Raw genomic sequence first — 20222 nt, 5'->3', positions numbered from 1 at the left:
TTACTGGGTTGGTTAACTGCACTGACATGCGTATGCCCTAGTCTTCCATAGCTTAGCCTTATTTTTGTTTCCATTTGTTTGCTGTTAAGTTGACACACCAGTGGCATGGGTTCACCTCCCACTCCTTTCCCTCCTCTTCCTCCTCTTTTGTGTGTGACATTTAATCAGTTTAAAGCTTCATGTGAACTCAGGATCTGGCACTCACGCACGCTTAGGAGAGGCGAAAGGGGAGTCGAGAGAAAGCGATGAACAATATGGTTAATAGCCTGAGAGCTCACTGTAATGTGGCAATGCATATGTAGGGCAAGTCCAGAGGCTCGGAATAGCAGCCACTAAGTTAGTTAGCGAGTGGCATTGGTAGCATAGCAGGCTAACTTGACAATGTGAAGTGAGGCTCCACATGATCTCATCCACATTTTACTTTATTGTTTAGATTCACATGATCAGTATTTGCTGTGTTTTGGAATTTAATCATTGAATTTAAACATGCTATTAATATAATGTGTGTAGTAGTTCATTTATTTTTTTCTACAATTTTAGTGGCAAATGGAAAGATTTGTTGTAGATGACAGTATCACTGATAAAAGGATGTTTCAGTTTTTTGGGGACTGAAGGGTGATGTCACACTAATTGACAATAACACGATAGGTGCCAGAGCAGCATTAACATTTATCATTTTGTATTTTGTCACCTCCTCATGGCTGCTCAGGATTCAGGAATGGTTTAGAGTCCAAAGTTCATATTTTTCCATTGTAAACAAAACTTTAATATTTTGCTAATATAGGCTGGCCAGGGCGTTAATTACATTTACAATCAAATTTCTGATGATGCAAGAGTGGTTCCTGAAGCACACGGTTGTGTGATTAGCTTGCATCATTAGAATGTCTAGTTACGAATCACGCAACAGTCACCGACAGCATATGGTCATGGGTGTGATTAGGATACATAATTAGAATGACTAGTTACCAGTCATTAGAATCTAGTTACAACTGGTCTAGTTTTCATCTTTCACATTTTCCTCTACCAAGCAAGTACATTTTATACAAATCTGAATGTCTTCAATACTGAGAAAACTCACAAATGAAGAGTTTCTTGATTTGCTTCATAACTCTGACAATGACCGAGAAGCTACCCTCTATCATGTGGCTTTTGAGAACCCTGAACCTGAGGCCCCAGAGGCAGTCAGTCAAGTCCTCGCTGAAGATGCTCGGGGTGATGGAGGAAGGCCAATAATGGGTGATGTTGAGGAGGTCAGCAATAGCAATTGGATGGCCACCAGTCACCCGTCCCTGTCTTTGATAAAGGCCAGTTACTATTAGAGGTTGACACAGGACCTGGACCCTCTCAGAGCTTGTGGGTCCGGCAGGGTTAAGTCAAGTGTTGGGACAGGATGAGACAGGAGTGAGCAGTACAAGATTAATCATGTTCATATTAATAACTTTTATGTGTATTCTTTTTATACTTTACATATATTTCAACTGATAATAGTTTGTTAGATGGTGATCTCCTTCCAGAGATGCACCAGCTGTTTTCACTTTCCTTTTAATGGAATAAGTGATTGGCAGGTGCAAATTGCAGAAAGGGATCAAGGATTTACTGGTATTAGGGCTTGGCGCCATTTTAGCTGAATAGCTTTATAACGTTATAAATGTATCTGGGATGTGACCATCAGCCTTATTTTCCTAACGTTGTAATTGGTACATGTACTGTAGCTTGTTGGTAGAGTCCAATCACAATGTCATCAAAGCTGCACTATATTAAAATAATGTTAGAGCCTGTGGGGCAATTGTTAGGACATGTCTGGCTAATCAACTGAAGATAACAATGAAATGACATTGCTAAAAGTTAAAATGAGCCCCAAACAGATAGGCTTGCTATAATCTGAATGAAGTTTGAGGTTTAAAAACGCCGTAAATAGTTTTGTATTTTCATTTACGATTGACCGTAGTAGTAGCTAGCTAGCTTAATTATTTCTAGGTTTACTGTTGTGAAGCGTAGCTGTGTCATCAGCGGAAATTATTAATAACATCCCATCCTCTGCTGCAGCTGAAGTAGGCTATAGTTGCTGATTCAGTTTTTCTTTTCTCTTCATTGGTGCATTAAGTAAATATGTTTTTAATACAAGTGATCTCTGTTTACATTCACACTCCGAATTCATTCAACTTTCTTTTGCAAATAGAAATGAGCAGGGGACAGGATTGGTTTATATCGGGATGGGACAAGACAGGTATTTTGGCAGTTTTTACACTTTAGCAGGATCAGGATAGTACAAATTGCATAGTACTGTACCACTGATTGAGCATCTGGAATAAACTGTGCAAGTTAATGTTGGGCAATCTAGTTAGCTAAATGGTTTTCCATATTGTATTTGTTGCATGGTTGTTTTGTGTGGTATTGTTATGTCCATATATTTTTTTTTTATATACGTCTTGTTGGAATACATGTACTGTATGGTTAACATCCGCTATTCTCTAGCAAGCTAGCTTGTTTGAATACATGTACTGTATGGTTAACATCCGCTATTCTCTAGCAAGCTAGCTTGTTTGAATACATGAACTGTATGGTTAACATCCGCTATTCTCTAGCAAGCTAGCTTGTTTGAATACATGTACTGTATGGTTAACATCCGCTATTCTCTAGCAAGCTTGCTTGTTTGAATGCATGTACTGTATGGTTAACATCCGCTATTCTCTAGCAAGCTAGCTTGTTTGAATGCATGTACTGTATGGTTAACGGAAGCAACAACAGAAATAAGGTTTTCACTGCTGCTGCACTGAATGGATAAAATGTAAAAGAGAATAAAATGTTTGCAAGTGTCATGTTTTACAGATGTGCTTTTAGCCACTAGATAATGCACTGAAATAAGTTGGCTAGGAACAGTAGAGTTGCTGTTGTTAAGGGTGTACAAACTTTTTACTGGTACTGTAGGTCATGTTGCGTCAGAATAAAATTCTGTAACACTGATGTCACATGAACTCATGCTATGGGACCGTTAGAGAAATGTGGCACTTATGTATGAAAAGGTTAATGTTATCCACAGCACTGAGTGCCACAACTGTGAACTTTGACTACAGGCTCTGTTACAGGTTAAACCACATCAAGTATGAGGAAGCACGTACTAGATTTGTCTTTGACAAGGACCAATATTAATTGCACAAGGAAATCCCATTTGTGACCGGAAAATTATCATGTTGTAAAACCATGCTCCTAAAGTTTCAGAGTCTTGCTCATTGAAGAGTCTTGCGCAAATCATGCTTATTGTTTCCTCTTTCCAAAGAATTTTCACAAATAGGACATGTAAGGATTACATGGGTTCAGTCAGCACTAGGCATCTGTTGATGGGAGAAAAACTGTAATGTTCCCCCTGCTAATGCTTTTAGAAATTTAAGTGGGCTCTGCTTTGACTAGACCTTTCTGAACACTCAATAGGAAATTGTTTGGGTTTGGTTTCATTATTTGAGCTGTTGCAGGGAGAGGTACTTGAGGAAATGCTGCTGTACTAAAGCCCAGTATTTAATCTTATACACTCTAGCTTGTTAAAAGTTTCTTATTGTGGGTGAAGTAAACATGCCATTTACATGTAGCTTTAAATTGGTGCCTGCGTGTGTGCATGGGTTTGTGTGTTTTTTCATGCGTTTGTGCGCATGTGTATGCACATAGCCTACGTGTCTGAGCACCTATGTGCCACACTTTGGTTGGCAGCAACTGTGTTGTTAACAAATGCTTCTTGGAGGTGTGCCAGAGAGCTTGTGGTTTAGCCTGGAACATCTCATGTGTCAGGCCATATTTATCCTGCCACTTACCCAGCAAGACAAGCCTCGACCTGCTGCTTGGATTACTTGGCCAGTACACCAGACACTCTGTGAGAAAGATCTGTGACTGAATGAACAAAAGTTGAATTGACAGTGCAGCCTTGCCCTGGTCTGTGTAAAGTTCTTGGGTACTTAGGAATACTTATGCAGTGGAACGTGTTTCACTTGGTCAACATGTACAACCAATATTGTGTTTACTGATTGGAAAGTACTAACTCATTTGCTTTCAAGAAGGATTTACTATATTTTTCTTGGGCAAAATATTGGGGCAATGTTTTAAACTACAGTGGGGAGAACAAGTATTTGATACACTGCCGATTTTGCAGGTTTTCCTACTTACAAAGCATGTAGACGTCTGTAATTGTTATCATAGGTACTCTTCAACTGTGTAAGACGGAATCTAAAACAAAAATCCAGAAAATCACATTATATGATTTTTAAATAATTAATTTGCATTTTATTGCATGATATAAGTATTTGATCACCAACCTACCAGTAAGAATTCCGGCTCTCACAGACCTGTTGGTTTTTCTTTAAGAAGCCCTCCTGTCCTCCACTCATTACCTCTATTAACTGCACCTGTTTGAACTCGTTATCTGTATAAAAGACACCTGTCCACACGCTCAATCAAACAGACTCCAACCTCTCCGTAAAAGCCAAGACCAGAGAGCTGTGTAAGGACATCAGCGATAAAATTGTAGACCTGCACAAGGCTGGGATGGGCTACAGGACAATAGGCAAACAGCTTGGTGAGAAGCCAATAACTGTTGGCGCAATTATTAGAAAATGAAGAAGAGGTTCAAGATGATGGTCAATCTCCCTCGGTCTGGGGCTCCATGCAAGATCTCACCTCGTGGGGCATCAATGATCATGAGGGAGGTGAGAGATCAGCCCAGAACTACACGGCAGGACCTGGTCAATGACCTGAAGAGAGCTGGGACCACAGTCTCAAAGAAAACCATTAGTAACACACTACGCCGTCATGGATTAAAATCCTGCAGCGCACGCAAGGTCCCCCTGCTCAAGCCAGCGCATGGCTTGATCTGAAGTTTGCCAATGACCATCTGGATGATCCAGAGAAGGAATGGGAGGTAATGTGGTCTGATGAGACAAAAATAGAGCTTTTTGGTCTAAACTCCACTTGCCGTGTTTGGAGGAAGAAGAAGGATGAGTACAACCCCAAGAACACCATCCCAAACGTGAAGCATGGAGGTGGAAACATCGTTCTTTGGGTATGCTTTTCTGCAAAGGGGAAAGGACGACTGCACCTTATTGAGGGCAGGATGGATGGGGCCATGTATCGCGAGATCTTGGCCAACAACCTCCTTCCCTCAGTAAGAGCATTGAAGATGGGTCGTGGCTGGGTCTTCCAGCATGACAACGTCCCAAAACACACAGCCAGGGCAACTAAGGAGTGGCTCCGTAAGAAGCATCTCAAGGTCCTGGAGTGGCCTTGCCAGTCTCCAGACCTGAACCCTATAGAAAATCTTTGGAGGGAGCTGGAAGTCCGTATTGCCCAGCGACAGCCCCGAAACCTGAAGGATTTGGAGAAGGTCTGTATGGAGGAGTGGTTCAAAATCCCTTCTGCAGTGTGTGCAAACCTGGTCAAGAACTACAGGAAACGTATGATCTCTGTAATTGCAAACAAAGGTTTCTGTACCAAATATTAAGTTCTGCTTTTCTGATGTATTAAATACTTATGTCATGCAATAAAATGCAAATGAATTATTTAAAAATCATACAATGTGATTTTCTGGATTTTTGTTTAAGATTCCGTTTTGTTTAAGATTGTTTAAGATTCCGTTACAGACTTCTACATGCTTTGTTAGTAGGAAAACCTGCAAAATTGGCAGTGTATCAAATACTTTGTATATGCCCTTTCAAACAGACTTATTTTTCATTCTTTCCGTAATGAGCTATTTACATAGCCGTGCCTTTGGCTGGGACGAAGGCTCATGCCTAAATGCCATATGGTTCATGTCGAATTGATTACACTATTGTACACTATTGTAATATACACTGGAGAACAGGTGCACTAGAGCGGCAACAGCAAGACAATCCCCCAAAATGGAATGGTTCTGCAGGTGGTGGCCACTGACAGTTGCTCTCTCCTTATCCTTCCTGACTGATTCTTCTCTAGTTTTGGATTTTGCTAGTGTCCTTATCATTACTGGTAGCATGAGGCGGTACCTGCAGCTCCCCCAGGATGGCACATCCATACGTGCCATCGCATGAAGGTTTGCTGTGTCTCTTCGTAGTCTCAAGAGCATGGAGGAGATACCAGGAGACGGGCCGTTACACAAGGAGAGCTGGACAGGACCATAGAAGGGCATCAACACAGCAGCAGGACCGGTATCTGCTCCTTTGTGCGAGGAGGAACAGGAGGAGCACTGCCAGAGCCCTACAAAATGACCTCTAGTGGGCTACTGGTGTGCATGTTCCTGACCTAACTGTCAGAAACAGACTCCACTAGGGTGGCATGAGGGCCTGACGTCCTCTAGTGGGACCTGTGCTCACAGCCCAGCACCGTGCAGCTCGATTGGCATTCGCCAGAGTGCAACAGAATTGGATTGGTTGACAGGACTGGTTTTGTATCAAGGTTCTTGCCAATGTTGGCAATGGTCTAAACATTTAGTTTCTACCCCATACTGTGAGCACTCCGCTTCTGGGAATACCTGTAAAAACTGAGTTATGTTTGTTTGTGCTGGTCCAATTCCATCTTAGCCCTTGATTATAAATGTGGTGACTTGTGAATGACTTTTAAAGCAACATTATTTCCCAGTACACCTCCAAAGGGGGCTGAGATAATAGAGACAGACAGCTTCATGGGTCCAGATCATCAAGACCAGCTGGTTTGTATGGAACCTTTTCCCTCCAAAGTGTGTGACAGCCATTCAGATGTGGCATCAGTCCACTGACCGGTCTAAAATGCCACACTTCATGGAGCGAAAAAGGAGTAGGAAAGTTTGTTTGAAGAAGAGTCTGAAGAGTATATTTACTCACTGGATTGTCATGTATCCCTACAGCCATAGTCTCACACACACAAAATTGGATTCACATATTAACCCAACAGAAGCCATAACCAAGTGGTCGCCAAACAATTCAATGGGGCCCTTTTTGCTTAATTTTGCATGACCATACCTATATGACATATAATTGTATTAGGTTCAAAATTGAAAACTAAATAGTTGCCTCCATAATCACAAACATATATGGGGTTTTTGTTAATTATTTATTTTGATTGTGTTTGGAAAGTCATTACAAAAATAATGTAATGAATATCAAAATTAAATGATATTTGCAAAAAGAATTATGATTATGTTTTGAATATCCATCAGCTCTATCATTAGTTTCATGGCTTTCATTTCTTCCCATTCAAATTTCTGCAGGCACATCCACCAACACATTTCTGACTACACCTCTGGTTCCAACGACATACATTTATATAAGAAATCTTTAGGACAACATTGATCAAAGACCAGGCTACTAAATTAATAGGGATTATATCCAACCTTATATTTTGTCTTTGTCATGCTTCCTAAATATCTTATATTGGGCATGTTGCACAGCTCCAGAAAAAATTAAGAGACCACTGCACCTTTTTCTTTTCTTTCCTTTCCAAAGAAGTCAAAAAGGAAGGTTTTGAGGAAAGAAAAAGGTGCAGTGGTCTCTTAATTGTGTTTCTTGAGAGAAAAATATGTTGGCAATGTGCATTACCTTTTTTCAATGTCTTCATCATTGGGCAAGCCTATCCCCCCCTCATTGGCCTAGGCCCTAGCGCGGTGTTATTGAAATCTGGCCATCGAAGCCAGTTCCACTCCCATGTTTCCATTGCAACCCCCTAATCAGGGACTAAGCCTTCTGTTCTACCTCATCATTAATCGCACCCACCTGGTCTCCAAGGTCTAATTAAGCCCCTGATTAGTGGGTTGCAATGAAAATATTAAGTGGAACTGGCTTCAAGGGCTTATTTGAATACCACTACCCTAGAGCATAGGCTATATGTTGAATTCAAAAGCGATAATTTAATATTGATACATTTATTTCTCCAAAAGGCTACACTAACACAGGCAGCCCAATAATAACCAGTATTTGGCACTTGACCAATGAGATCAGTTAAATAATTGAACTAAAGATAAGGATTTGCTGTAAATGCAGACAGAATAGCCTGTCATTTAGGGGATTTGTATTACCTTCATTTGTGTTCATATACCCCACCACCATCTCCCAAATCCCAGTTTATCTACAGCCAATGCATAGAACCATTGGAACATCAAACTTCAATTGAACTTGTGTGAGGAATTGGTGCAGTTGCATGGTTGCATTACATAACTGGAGGGAATGTGAACGGCCCTGGTCTGTGTTCATGATGGAGGGTTGACAGGGGGGGGGGGGGGGGTAATGTGTTGCTGCAAGCTGTTAGTTCATATTGCCTGCGTTTAGCGTCTTAGCAATCCTGCCAAGTTTCAGCTGGACTCATTTAGGTCTTGGAGACTGCTTGGAATCCTCCACTGCAGAGCAGGCCATCGAGAAACCTCTCTCTCTTCTAGTCTGTTGTAATGTAAACAAGACGTTACGGATAAGAAATCACACATTATGTTACATGGACTCCCCTTTCCTTTATCCCTCATGTATAAATCATCTGTAGGTCCCTCAGTCCAGCAGTTAATTTTAAGTACAGTCACCAGTAAAAACCTGGGAGCTTGGAAGATTTGAGCATACATAATGGAACCAGACAAGCCTAGTTCAACCAGCCCACAATTTGAAATAACTTGTTGCCCTCTCTGGACTTGAACCTGGGTCTCCCACGTGACAGGCGGTGTCCTTAACCACTACACCATGATGCTAATAATAAAACATCTCAACATTAATTTTGTCACACATTAACATCACACCAAGTATGAATATTTCACTATGATGTCTAGTAGACATCATAAAGACATCATATAACATTTCATATTAAGTTTACCTCCACCAAAAGCATCTCTAAAATGTGCCACTGGCCATTTTAACAGCTTAATAGCCAGTAATAGGCTTACAAGTATCTACTAACTTACTGCTTGGAATTGTCATAAGAATTGAGCAATTGCTAGTGAGACTGAAGACACTACCAACGCTATTACATTTCATGGCACACAAACGTTTGCTTTTCTTTGTGAATGACATTGATACAATAACTGTCAATATAGGTGACAATAACAATAATAATGATCACGTGAAAAGACGAGAGGATCGTGGAAAGCCCTACTGTTTTACTGCCCAAGGGGTTTTCGTCTAACCTATATTAGCCCAAAAAATATGCACGGATGTGTACATAAAAAATCCACCAGATATTGTCACAATATAAACGTAAACCGTTTTAGCTTAGGCTTACTATAACGTAGCTACTGAAGGTTGTAGCCAACACAGTTTTTGTCTATCCTAATTCAATTCGATTATTGTTTTGTTTTTCATTTATATTAAAACTAATTATTTCTTACCTTTTACAAAATATTTCTTACCAAGAAATCAATAAATAAAATACAAATGTATTTACAGTTTATTGCGATATTTGTTTTTCTTCTTGCAAAACAGTTACAGACGTGTGATACTGACATCATTTCTTGCTGTCCTGACGTGGAACTATACTGGAAAATAGTGTCCGCATCTTGGTCCCTTGTTTTACGAGCTGATCTCGATCATAGAAATGTTGGAAAAAGGTTTATTCATACATTAGTGCCTATTACAATGTATGCCCTAGGAGTGTTATGCCTAATTAGTCAATTCAGAATGTTCACTGCCATGCTCAGAGGTGTTCAGCTGTTGGGGTAGTACTGTGAACAACCTCCAGAGAGGTTTTGCATATTTACGTTACAGTCTATCATCCCAAGAATGTCGGCCTATGAATGAAACAGTTTAACTTGTTCAGATTTTAAAAGGCAAAACACAGTGAAATAAGTAATGTAAAGCGCGGACCAGATGCTGTACTGATGCTGCCTGATCTTGGCTTCTTTCCAAGAACACCTAATTATACTGTCACTGTACATGTGAAATCCTTCACTCTGAAATCAAATCTCTATATCCATTATGTACCTTAGCTTGTATGTTTTCTAGTATTGTTTCTGAAGTCCTGAACATCACATTCTATATCCCAATAACTAACTACTTGTGCTACTTGTTCTCATCTTTCCTCAGCACTCACTTCATTATTCACCCTAACATCCATCATTTCCCAACTGATTCCATACAGAAAAACCAGTAAAATTCCATACATTAGTTTTCATTCTCCCTTTCTCTCTCTGCAGTTTTGGAAAGCTAAAAACAGTCATGTGGCTTGTGATATAATTTTGTGCACAGCTGGCTCTACTGGACTGTTTTGTATTCCGTCTATACTGTATGTGAATCAGACTGAGCTGGCTGTGTGTGAGATCAGAGTGTACCGTCCCAAAAATGGAAAACGTTGAATAATTGGTCCCCACATGGTTTATTCGCAGACCAGCAGCTAGCTGGCCGTGCAGGTTGGGTGAACAGTGCAAGTACAAGTACAGTGAGTACAGCTTGCGGACGGCTGATTTTGTGTGTTGAAAATGATGATGTCATCCTTTGTGAGTGCCCAATGGCCCAATGACCTTTGGCGTGGTAGTCTGGAAGGGTTCTGCCCCGGCCCCTGCTGTGCAATTACCAGCCGGCTCCTAGTGGGCAAGTATTTGGCTCCTCTCTGGATTGATCTCAGAAAGTAGCCGCAGGGAAAGAAATCCAAATGGGATTGTTGGGGTTAGGGTCTAGAGCCAATGAGGTGTGTTTGCAAGAGAGGTGTGGGGGCTTCAGATTTCCCTTTGGTGGGGGGGGGGGGGTCTGCTGAAAGGAATGCACAGAGCAGATGGTTCATGCTCTGTTTGATCTATATATAGACACTGACCGCTGGGCTTGGGGCCTGTCCTTTGTTCTGTCTTCAAGTGACTACGAAACAGGATTGTTTGATTTTTGGGTGTGTTCCATAATGGTATCTTGTTGTGTTTAGTTGATAATACGTTTTTCTTAATTTCTTGGGCTGGACCCCCAGTTAGCCATTATACAGTATCAGTCAAAAGTTTAGACGCATACATTCACTGGTACTGTATATACAATATGTACACTAATGCTCAAAAGTTTGTGGTCACTTATACATGTATTTGTTTTCGATGAAAATGAAATGAGTTTGAATAGGATATATAGTCATTGACAAGGTTAGAAATTGTGATTTTTCATTGAATGCTTCCTGAAACCCCTCCCACAAGTTGGATTGACTTGATGGGCATTTACGTACTATACGGTCAAGCTGCTCCCACAACAGCTCAATAGGGTTGGGATCCGGTGACTCTGCTGGCCACTCCATTATAGACAGAATACCAGCTGACTCCTTTTTCCCTAAATAGTTTGTGCATCATTTGGGGCTGTGGTTTGGGTCATTGTCCTGTTGTTGGAGGAAATTGGCTCCAATCAAGCACCATCCACAGGGTATGGCATGGTGTTGCAAAAAGGTGGGATAGCCTTCCTTCTTCCAAATCCCTTTTACACGGTACAAATCTCCCACCACCAAAGTACCCCCAGTACATGGGGTAAATACAATGCCTTTGACCGTCCCTGACAGATGGTGTCAAGCACTCCTCCAGCATCTTTTCATTTGGTCTGACAAATGTTCCTTGTGATCCTACTGTCCAAACTTAGATTTGTCTGTCCATAACACTTTTTTCCATTCTTCCTCAGTCCAGTGTCTGGGATATTTTGTCCAAACTTAGATTTGTCTGTCCATAACACTTTTTTCCATTCTTCCTCAGTCCAGTGTCTGTGATATTTTGTACATCTTAATCTTTTCTTTATATTGGCCAGTCTGAGATGTCTTTTTCTTTGCAACTCAGCCTGCTGTTGAAGACCAGCATCCGGGATTCGCCTCTCCACTATTGACTTTGAGACAATTCTTTTTGCGGGAACTATTTAATAGAGCTGCCATTTGAGGAACTGTGAGGCTTCTGTTTCTCAAACTACACACTAATGTATTTGCCCTCTTGCTCAGTTGTGCACCTGGGCCTTCCACTCCTCTCTCTATTCTGGTTAGAGCCAGTTTGTGCTGTTCTCTGAAGGGGAGTAGTACACAGAATTGTAGTACATGATCTTCAGTGTCTTGTCAATTTCTCGCATGGAATAGCCTTCATTTCTCAGAACAAGAATAGACTGACAAGAAAGAAGAAGAAAGTATTTTGTTTCTGGGCATTTTGAGCCTGTAATTGAACCCACAATTGCTGATGCTCCAGATAACACCAGTCTAGTTTAGTCTAAATAACACCAGTGGTATTGCTTCTTTAATCAGAACAACAGTTTTCAGCTGTGCAAACATAATTGCAAATGGGTTTTCTAATGATCAATTAGCCTTTTAAATCTTAGGTTAGCAAACACAACGTGCCATTGGAACACATTGATGGTTATTGATAATGTGCCTCTGTACGCCTATGTAGATATTCCATAGAAAATCAGCCATTTCCAGCTACAATAGTAATTTACAACATTAACAACATCTACATTTTAAGTGACCCCAAACTTTTGAACGGCAGTGTGTATAATATATATTTAATATATACATATGTTATGCATACAATAAGAAAAATCCCAAAGAAAATGTGTTAAAGTTTAATATGTCAATAGGATATGGTTGCGCTCTATCCACGAGCTGGGTGGTTCGCATGTGGGAGTTCAGTGGGGATGATTAGTCACTGCGGCCTAGAAGTTAACCACAGTATGGGGTTAGTTCTACCACATTTCCCCACTTCTGAAAACAGCAAAGTACTGTTTCAAATTGCCCCGACATCATCAAAATACACTGCTCAACATGCGTAGTAGTACAACAAAAACAAATAGTCTTTATTGTTAATTTTCGGCTTCAGAAATATTCTATTCCTTACTGTATGTAGCCTACTGTTCCTAACTAATTAGAGAATGAGAGAGCATTGTACTGCTCATTATTTGGTATTGTCAGTGTGCATCCAAAAGGCCCGCTTTGTCAATATTGAATGTTCTGGTAAATGTTGCTTAATTTAACACAATAATTCGTTATCAAGGAGCTGTTTGTTTTCTTCATGAGTCAGTACATTTCTAGGTAACCAAACAAACCCACCCCCACCTCCCTGCACACTTCAGCCTGTCCCCCTAGGCTGGCAAGATGTAGACATAGAGTGCAGTTCAGGATGTCAGACTCCTCTGAATGTTGATTGTCTTTATTCTACAACATCTTGTCTCACATTTACAATAGTAGACGTAAATGGCCAACTCGGCTCAGACCACACACAGTACAGTTGGCTTCATTAAAGAGGTACAGGACTGGTTGGTGGCAGAGAAATGGCGCGACCACAGTTCAGTCAACAACTAGCCAACACTTTAATCAGTGGCTGTTTTTGGGAAGCTTGCGGAGTAGAGGCATTTCTTTGGTTTTGTTTTTTTAATACCTTGGAGTGAGCCCACAAATATTGAGTGGAATTTGAACTTCTTCCTTTGAGACAAAAAAGCTCAGGTTTTTTAATTGCCTGCAACCTACAATACTTGTAAGAACCACAACTCTGTAACATGGCAAGAAAAGAAAGGACATTTTGGATTGAGGATAAAGTTAGTGTCGAACAGAGTTTTAGCATTACAATTTGGGTTTGGTTTAAGATTAGGCATTAATGGTTACATTTAAGGTAAGGTTTACATTTTGTGGTTTAGGGTTAGAATTCTGGTTTGTTTTTGGGTTAGCGGTGTTACTATACAAGTGAAATAAGAAGTCCCTGGAACGATGGTAAATCTAACAATTTCGATCCATACATGGTTTTTGAACCAGTCTCTACAAGGTAAATGGTATTCCCAACTAAAAGGATTGGTTTAGGGTAAGACTTACATTTGGAGTTTGTAAGCACTGCGGTTAATTTTAGGTTTAGTCATTAGAGGTTACAGTTATCTTAGGTTTTTGCATAAAGACTAGGTTAGATTGAGATTATCGTTAGGTTAAGGTTTGTAGAGTATATTTGTTTCCTGAAATCCCCTCACAGAGAGTAAAACCTGAAAAATCTGTCTCCACAAGGTTTTTTGGCTACACTAGGGAAATGGGATTTTCAGCTTAGAGGTTAGGTTTAGGGAAAAACTTACTGTTAGGCTTAGTGTTAGAATTCAGGCTCCTTTCTCTGTTTGGTGTTGCTGGTTAGGTTTTAGGTGTGTGCGTGTGCGTGTGTGTGTGTGTGTGCGCGCCTTTTTTCCCCCTCTTTCTCTGTGTCTGTCCTCTCTCTTTCACTTTCCCTGCCTCTCTACATTCCACACACAAGTCAATCTTTTCTTTTTTTAGAAAAAAAAATCTAGAGTAGGTCAAGGAAGTGTGCCATGTCTCATCAGTCCTCATTGGTCAGATGAATGTCTTTCTGTGCTTTTAATCACATTGGAATGCAACTTTGAACTGAATGGGACTTTTTCTCTTAAAGATTGAGAGGTAACATTCCTATTGTTGTTGGGGCACTTTTCCACCTGTTTTGTACAATTGTTCTCCTACACACATACAAAATGTGATTGAATAGCTTTAGTGTTACCCTTAATAAAATAAATATTACTACACAAACAAATGTCATTTTTATATTAAAGGATATGTCATGAACGACAACCTACAGTATGTATGTATACAAAAACCTTATTTAACATTATTAGATTTTACTTAGAAATATGAATTTTTATGACGCATAGGAATATGTTGGAAAACAACTGGGATAATGAGAATAAATTATCATAAGGATGTTTGTTTTGTAGTGCTTTTGAAATATATATTTTTCTTTTAGACCCCTTTTTGTCCACAATTTGTTTGGCAGGAGTGGTCCTATTGCGTGTTTAGCAATTTTTACAGCACTGGTAGTTGGCATCCTTTAGATCAGTGGTTCCCAAACCTCTTCTAGCTCACCTGAATCAACTTAACTAATTAACAAGCCCTTACCTGTTGAATCCGGTGTGCTATCTCTGGGATACATCTAATAGGTGGAATGGCTGGGGGGGCCAGGAGAGGTTTGGGAACCACTGCTTCAGTATCTCAACAATACTGAACAATACTACTAACATTCAAATGATCCAGAGACTCTTATTGAGTCTTATTAATCTACTACTTGGTGGTTTTTACCCTCAACCATTAGGTCGAAGGTAAAATCCTTTAAAAAAAATATATTATATAACTTACCAGATTGTAGCTAAAACAGTTGAGTCCTACATAACATTGTGTCTTTTGCCTTAAGAAAAGGCACGAGGCGGTTTGGTACATGACTATAACTGTATACCACAGCTAAACAATGCCGCGATTGGTGCCTGGATACAGCTCTTAGCCATGGTATGTTGGAAATATACAACAAGCATTTAGGTATCTTTTGTTTTCGATGTGTTCAGCCAGTGCTGAGGGTTTAAACCATCCAGTTAATAATAATGTACTATTGTACAAAAACGAGTATGTAATAGTAGTGTAATAGGCATGGCGGTGTAGGATAGTCCTGTTAAATTACTCAACATAAGGAGTGTTAGTTACAACCCAACGGGCACGCAACATCTTCCTGACATCACTTTGACATCATGACCACAATAAGACGTCAGAAAGACGTTGTGTGCTGTATTACAGCATGCCAAGCACGTGGCATGGGGTTTTCCCCACTGAGTCACCAGCCAGAACGTTAGTGACGCAATGATAATCCAATGAGGGTTAGGGCAAGGCTGTACTGTCAGCTGGAAGTGTACATGCATGTTTTATTTTTCTCACCCAGCTTTGTCTTTCACTCTCTATCCTCTGTATTCCATTCTCCCCTTTATCCTTCACTGTCTTTCCTCCTTTGTATATCACTCTTTGTCTAAATGTCACTTTCTGTCCTCGATCTTTCATTTTCTGTCCTTTTACTTTCTCTATCCTCTATCTTTCCCTCTCTCGTCTATATTTGGAAAGTCGCATTCCTCAAATGTCTATAGGGCATTCATGGAGCAGTCATGGAAAAAAATAATTGAAATAACAATTTCATGAGATGATGTTGGTCTGTGAGACATTCTCATTTCTAGCGGGCAGCAATCTAGTGGTCTGCCAATCCACTGCTCTCTGTGTCCTCCCCCAAAAGGATAGGTAGCGTATTCTTCTCAGAGAGCTCTCTGAACTCTTGGATAATGTTCTTAAATTTGGGGATTCTTGTATATTTCTTCCACATCTACGATTCCTCTATGGTGCAGTGATTGTCTACAGAGAGACAGATGTTCCTGTGTCAACCCTTGTCAGTGGCATTTTCTTCTTACAATTCATATACATTGTCAAAGTCTTTCAGAGTTACTGATCTGTAACCATGGTCAAGTAGTTTGCCATGGTGTACCATCAAGGCCAGATAACACTGCATTTTACTTGGATGTTATTTTGTTGTAATTCAGTTAATTCTGATTGGGTGTTCCAGTCCTGAGACTTAAGTGTGCCATTGGAACAGGTTTGTGAACTCAGTCCCAGGACCAGTTGGGTGAAAGAACTCTTATCTTTGCTCTTGCAATGAAATGAGAGGGCTCACTATATTTTAGATGTTTCTAAAATATATTGATATTTTCTTATTTGTATCATTTGTGGATTAGGGATGTTTATAATGACACTGCAGGGGAGGTACCAAAGGCTCCCGGATACATTTCGGGACTTTCTGTGGTATGGTGCGTTTAATATGTTGTAAGAAAGGTTATATATGGGCTATTTATAATAAATAGGCACTTTTAGGCACTTTGCCTCTCTTTTTAACAATTTGCATGTATATATTTTGAAGGCTTTTAAATCAAAAGTGCTATGGCAAGTGCTGCCTCAACACACGTTTTTCCAGTAGCTCTGTGACACATCACCTGTCATGACCTGTGCGTGTGCTTGTCATCGAGCAGTAAAAAAATGGTGCTCGACCTCTCCTCATATGCCTGCTGTTTCTCCCCTGCTGCCTCAGCCTGCAGTATGCTTCCATCACACCAACAGCAGGTCCTAGGGAAATAACACCAATAACACCAATAAATGCCAGGATGGCCACAATTCCTATAAACCACCAGCAACTGATATCATTTAAACTGCTAGATCATTTTCAAATTAGCCCAATTTGGTGTGATTATGGGGGGCATACAGTATAAAATATCTTGTTTCATTGCCTGTTTCTTGTGTTATAATATGCCGTTTGCAAGAGATTTACTATTTATGAACGATTCTTCACTGACTCAATAGATATTGGTTTTTCTGAGTGAGTTAACCAATTGCTTTGAATTGCTGACTGCGATGAGTTCTACAACATGATTCCTGGCAGGATTCATTTGTGGTCCTAGGGATCAGTGCTGTGAATAATAGCTGTTTGTTTCACGTTCACAGAGAAAAATAGATGTTTAGAACTCATCTATGGCCGCACCTTGCAATAAGTAATCTAGATTAATACTTAAGTGAATATTATGATCGACACAACTTCATTGACCCAAAGCATACACAGAGCCCCTGCTTAAGTTAAACTGGAGAACAATTGAGTGATTCTTTTGTCTGAATAGTTCAATTGTACAGCTGGCAACAGTAATTTATGTTTCAGGCTCACTGGCAGAATTCATACATGGTCCTCCTGATGCAGTTAATTGATAATTGAATGTTATGATAAACACAGTCTTGCAGAACCCAAACTTACAATACAATCATGTGGTCTGCAGTTCACAAACTGCATGCACCCATCTAGACTGTCCCCCCATCTGTCTCTCTGTCCTCACCTCTCTCTCTCTCTCTCTCTCTCTACCCATCTGTCTCTCCGTCCTCATCCCTCTCACCTCTCTCTCTCTCTCTACCCATCTGTCTCTCCGTCCTCATCCCTCTCACCTCTCTCTCTCTCTTTACCCATCTGTCTCTCTGTCCTCATCTCTCTCTCTCTCTCTCTCTACCCATCTGTCTCTCCGTCCTCATCCCTCTCACCTCTCTCTCTCTCTTTACCCATCTGTCTCTCTGTCCTCATCTCTCTCTCTCTCTCTACCCATCTCTCTCTCTGTCCTCATCTCTCTCACCTCTCTCTCTCTCTACCCATCTCTCTCTCCGTCCTTATCCCTCTCACCTCTCTCTCTCTCTCTACCCATCTGTCTCTCTGTCCTCATCCCTCTTACCTCTCTCTCTCTCTCTTTACCCATCTGTTTCTCTGTCCTCATCTCTCTCTCTCTCTCTCTCTCTTTACCCATCTGTCTCTCTGTCCTCATCCCTCTCACCTCTCCCTCTCTCTCTTTACCCATCTGCCTCTCTGTCCTCATCTCTCTCACCTCTCTCTCTTTACCCATCTGTCTCTCTGTCCTCATCCCTCTCACCTCTCTCTCTCTCTCTTTACCCATCTGCCTCTCTGTCCTCATCTCTCTCACCTCTCCCTCTTTACCCATCTGTCTCTCTGTCCTCATCTCTCTCTCTCTCTCTGTCCTCATCCCTCTCACCTCTCCCTCTCTCTCTTTACCCATCTGTCTCTCTGTCCTCATCCCTCTCACCTCTCTCTTTACCCATCTGTCTCTCTGTCTTTCTTTCTGCCCCTCCCCCACAGTAGCCCTGCTGTCTTCAGGGATATAGTAGCCATGGCCTGGATCCTCCTCCCTGGCTGCGTCCTGTTTCCTGCACTGAGTTATTTAAGACCTCCCATTATCCTCCTTCTTTCATGAACATGGTGTTTTCTATAGATACAGTATTTTGACCCATTGAGGTGAGAGCAATGTTGAAAGGATGTAGCTAAAAGTCTAGGCCTACACCAGACGGGGTGGGGCAGAGCCTTTGTCAGTCCAGTCAGGGGTGTATTAAGTGACGTAAAGAAAGGGGGTTAGACGAATTGTGAAAACACAGTTTCCCAGTTTTGTTCTTTTGAAAGAAAGAATGTTGGCGTAAAGCTAGACTCGAGGGGAGGCCAATGAGAAGTTCAAGTACCCCGGTTTGTTTAATTTAGTCTGTAATGAGCCTTGCTCTGTCGTGAGTAAGATATCTGACTGCCAAGTTCAAAGCTGAGCCACGGAGAGGAAAAAGAAAAGAAACAAGCCCTCACTTTAAACTTCAGAAAATGAGAGAGGAGAGAGGAGAGAGAGAGAGACAAGAGAGCCGGAGAGAAACGAGAGAGAGAGAGAAAGAGAGAGAGAGAGAGAGAGACGGGAGCCGAAGAGAGAGAGCGAGAGAGAGAGAAGGTTGTGTGAATGTCTGTCTGTGTGGGAATGATTACATCAGCCTGAGCAAGCCCTATGATTGGTTAGGGAAGTGTGGTTTGATTCACTACCTAAAAGCCCATGGCTGTAACCCATTGTGAGGGAAGCAGAAGTTGTCAGCTAGCTGGGCTGGAAATAGTGGCATCTACTAGCTCTGTCCTGTACTAAAATAACCAGGCAAAAGAGCGGAGAGCTAGCGGGAAAATATGTGACAGGTACGAAGAGTCACCCGTTGACTGAGGAACTGTACTACGGTGTTTTAGCTCTAAGTTCTGGAGGAGGCAAAAGAAACGGTTTGGTCCATCTATATGTGTGCTGTGCTGAGGCATCCTCACTCCAAAAATGCCATCGTGTTCTCCAGATTGCTGCCTATTGCACGCTGTAGAGGTAAGCTCTCTTCACCCGCTGGCCAAGTCTGACAAAGGTTAGCTGAGACCAGGTTGAAAGTTTGTGCTTTAAAGATAGAATATCATTTTTATTTGTACTTATTTGTATGGCATTGAATCAAAGCCTGCTTGAAAGTATTTTTTGTATTTAAGGCATGTGATTTTATTGGTGCTATAGCTGGAGGGAAACAATAATTTGTCTTCGTATAAAACATGTTCAAAGTGTGTAGGCAGTGGCAAGGCTAGGTAAGCCAAATTCCTATTAACATCTCTGGAAGGATGTCAGGGCTTTTTATTGCTTCTGCTATACAGTATGCTGTATCTTTATGGTGTCTTTTAATGCTGTATCTTGTTCTTTGCAATACAATGTATATGGGCGACAGTATATTTCTATGCAGAATTCTATGCGGTATCTTTCATTATTATAACTGTATTATTTTAAACATTATCCAAAACTATACAATATTTTTCTAGTACCTTTCTATCCAGCAATAAATGTGTATGTCTGTCAGTGGTTAAACAGGTCATCTTCCGTATTTAAGTTTAGAGTATGATTCTGAATAGTGTCAGTGTTTTTAAATCTAGGTTTTCCCACAATCCCATGTCATTGACCATCTTATATGCTCATTAGACATGCATAAACATGGATAAATGCAATTAGCTTTTGGTACCAGATTTCCAATTGTATTGTGAAGTTGCCATCCATACAGTATATTCTGTCTGTGGAGTTGTGCTTTTCTCTGTAAAAATACTGTAGTCTGTCTTCACATCTATCTGAATTCTGTCTCTCTGCCTACAGTGTTGTTTCTGTGAATAGTTCTAACATGAAGGGGCCTTT

At 40.8% G+C, this 20222-nt stretch overlaps 1 protein-coding gene across 4 annotated transcripts in view; it reads left to right on the top strand.

Annotated features, from left to right (window-relative positions):
• The window catches only part of grb10b (growth factor receptor-bound protein 10b), a 116942-nt gene that overhangs the window by 81023 nt on the left and 15697 nt on the right, over window positions 1-20222 (top strand). The window contains exon 1 of one of the 4 annotated variants that reach the window (XM_010896974.3): window positions 18986-19385. The exons of the other annotated variants lie outside the window; for them this stretch is intronic. Within the exon in view, the coding sequence (XP_010895276.1) occupies window positions 19341-19385 (45 nt within the window). The 5' untranslated portion in view covers window positions 18986-19340. Of the gene's footprint in view, window positions 1-18985; window positions 19386-20222 lie in introns of those variants that run through there. 4 annotated transcript variants of the gene reach the window in all.

The sequence above is a fragment of the Esox lucius genome, chromosome 20 (genome assembly GCF_011004845.1).
Source record: "Esox lucius isolate fEsoLuc1 chromosome 20, fEsoLuc1.pri, whole genome shotgun sequence".
Lineage (NCBI taxonomy): Eukaryota > Metazoa > Chordata > Actinopteri > Esociformes > Esocidae > Esox > Esox lucius.
This window is presented reverse-complemented; position numbering and strand designations above follow the sequence as displayed.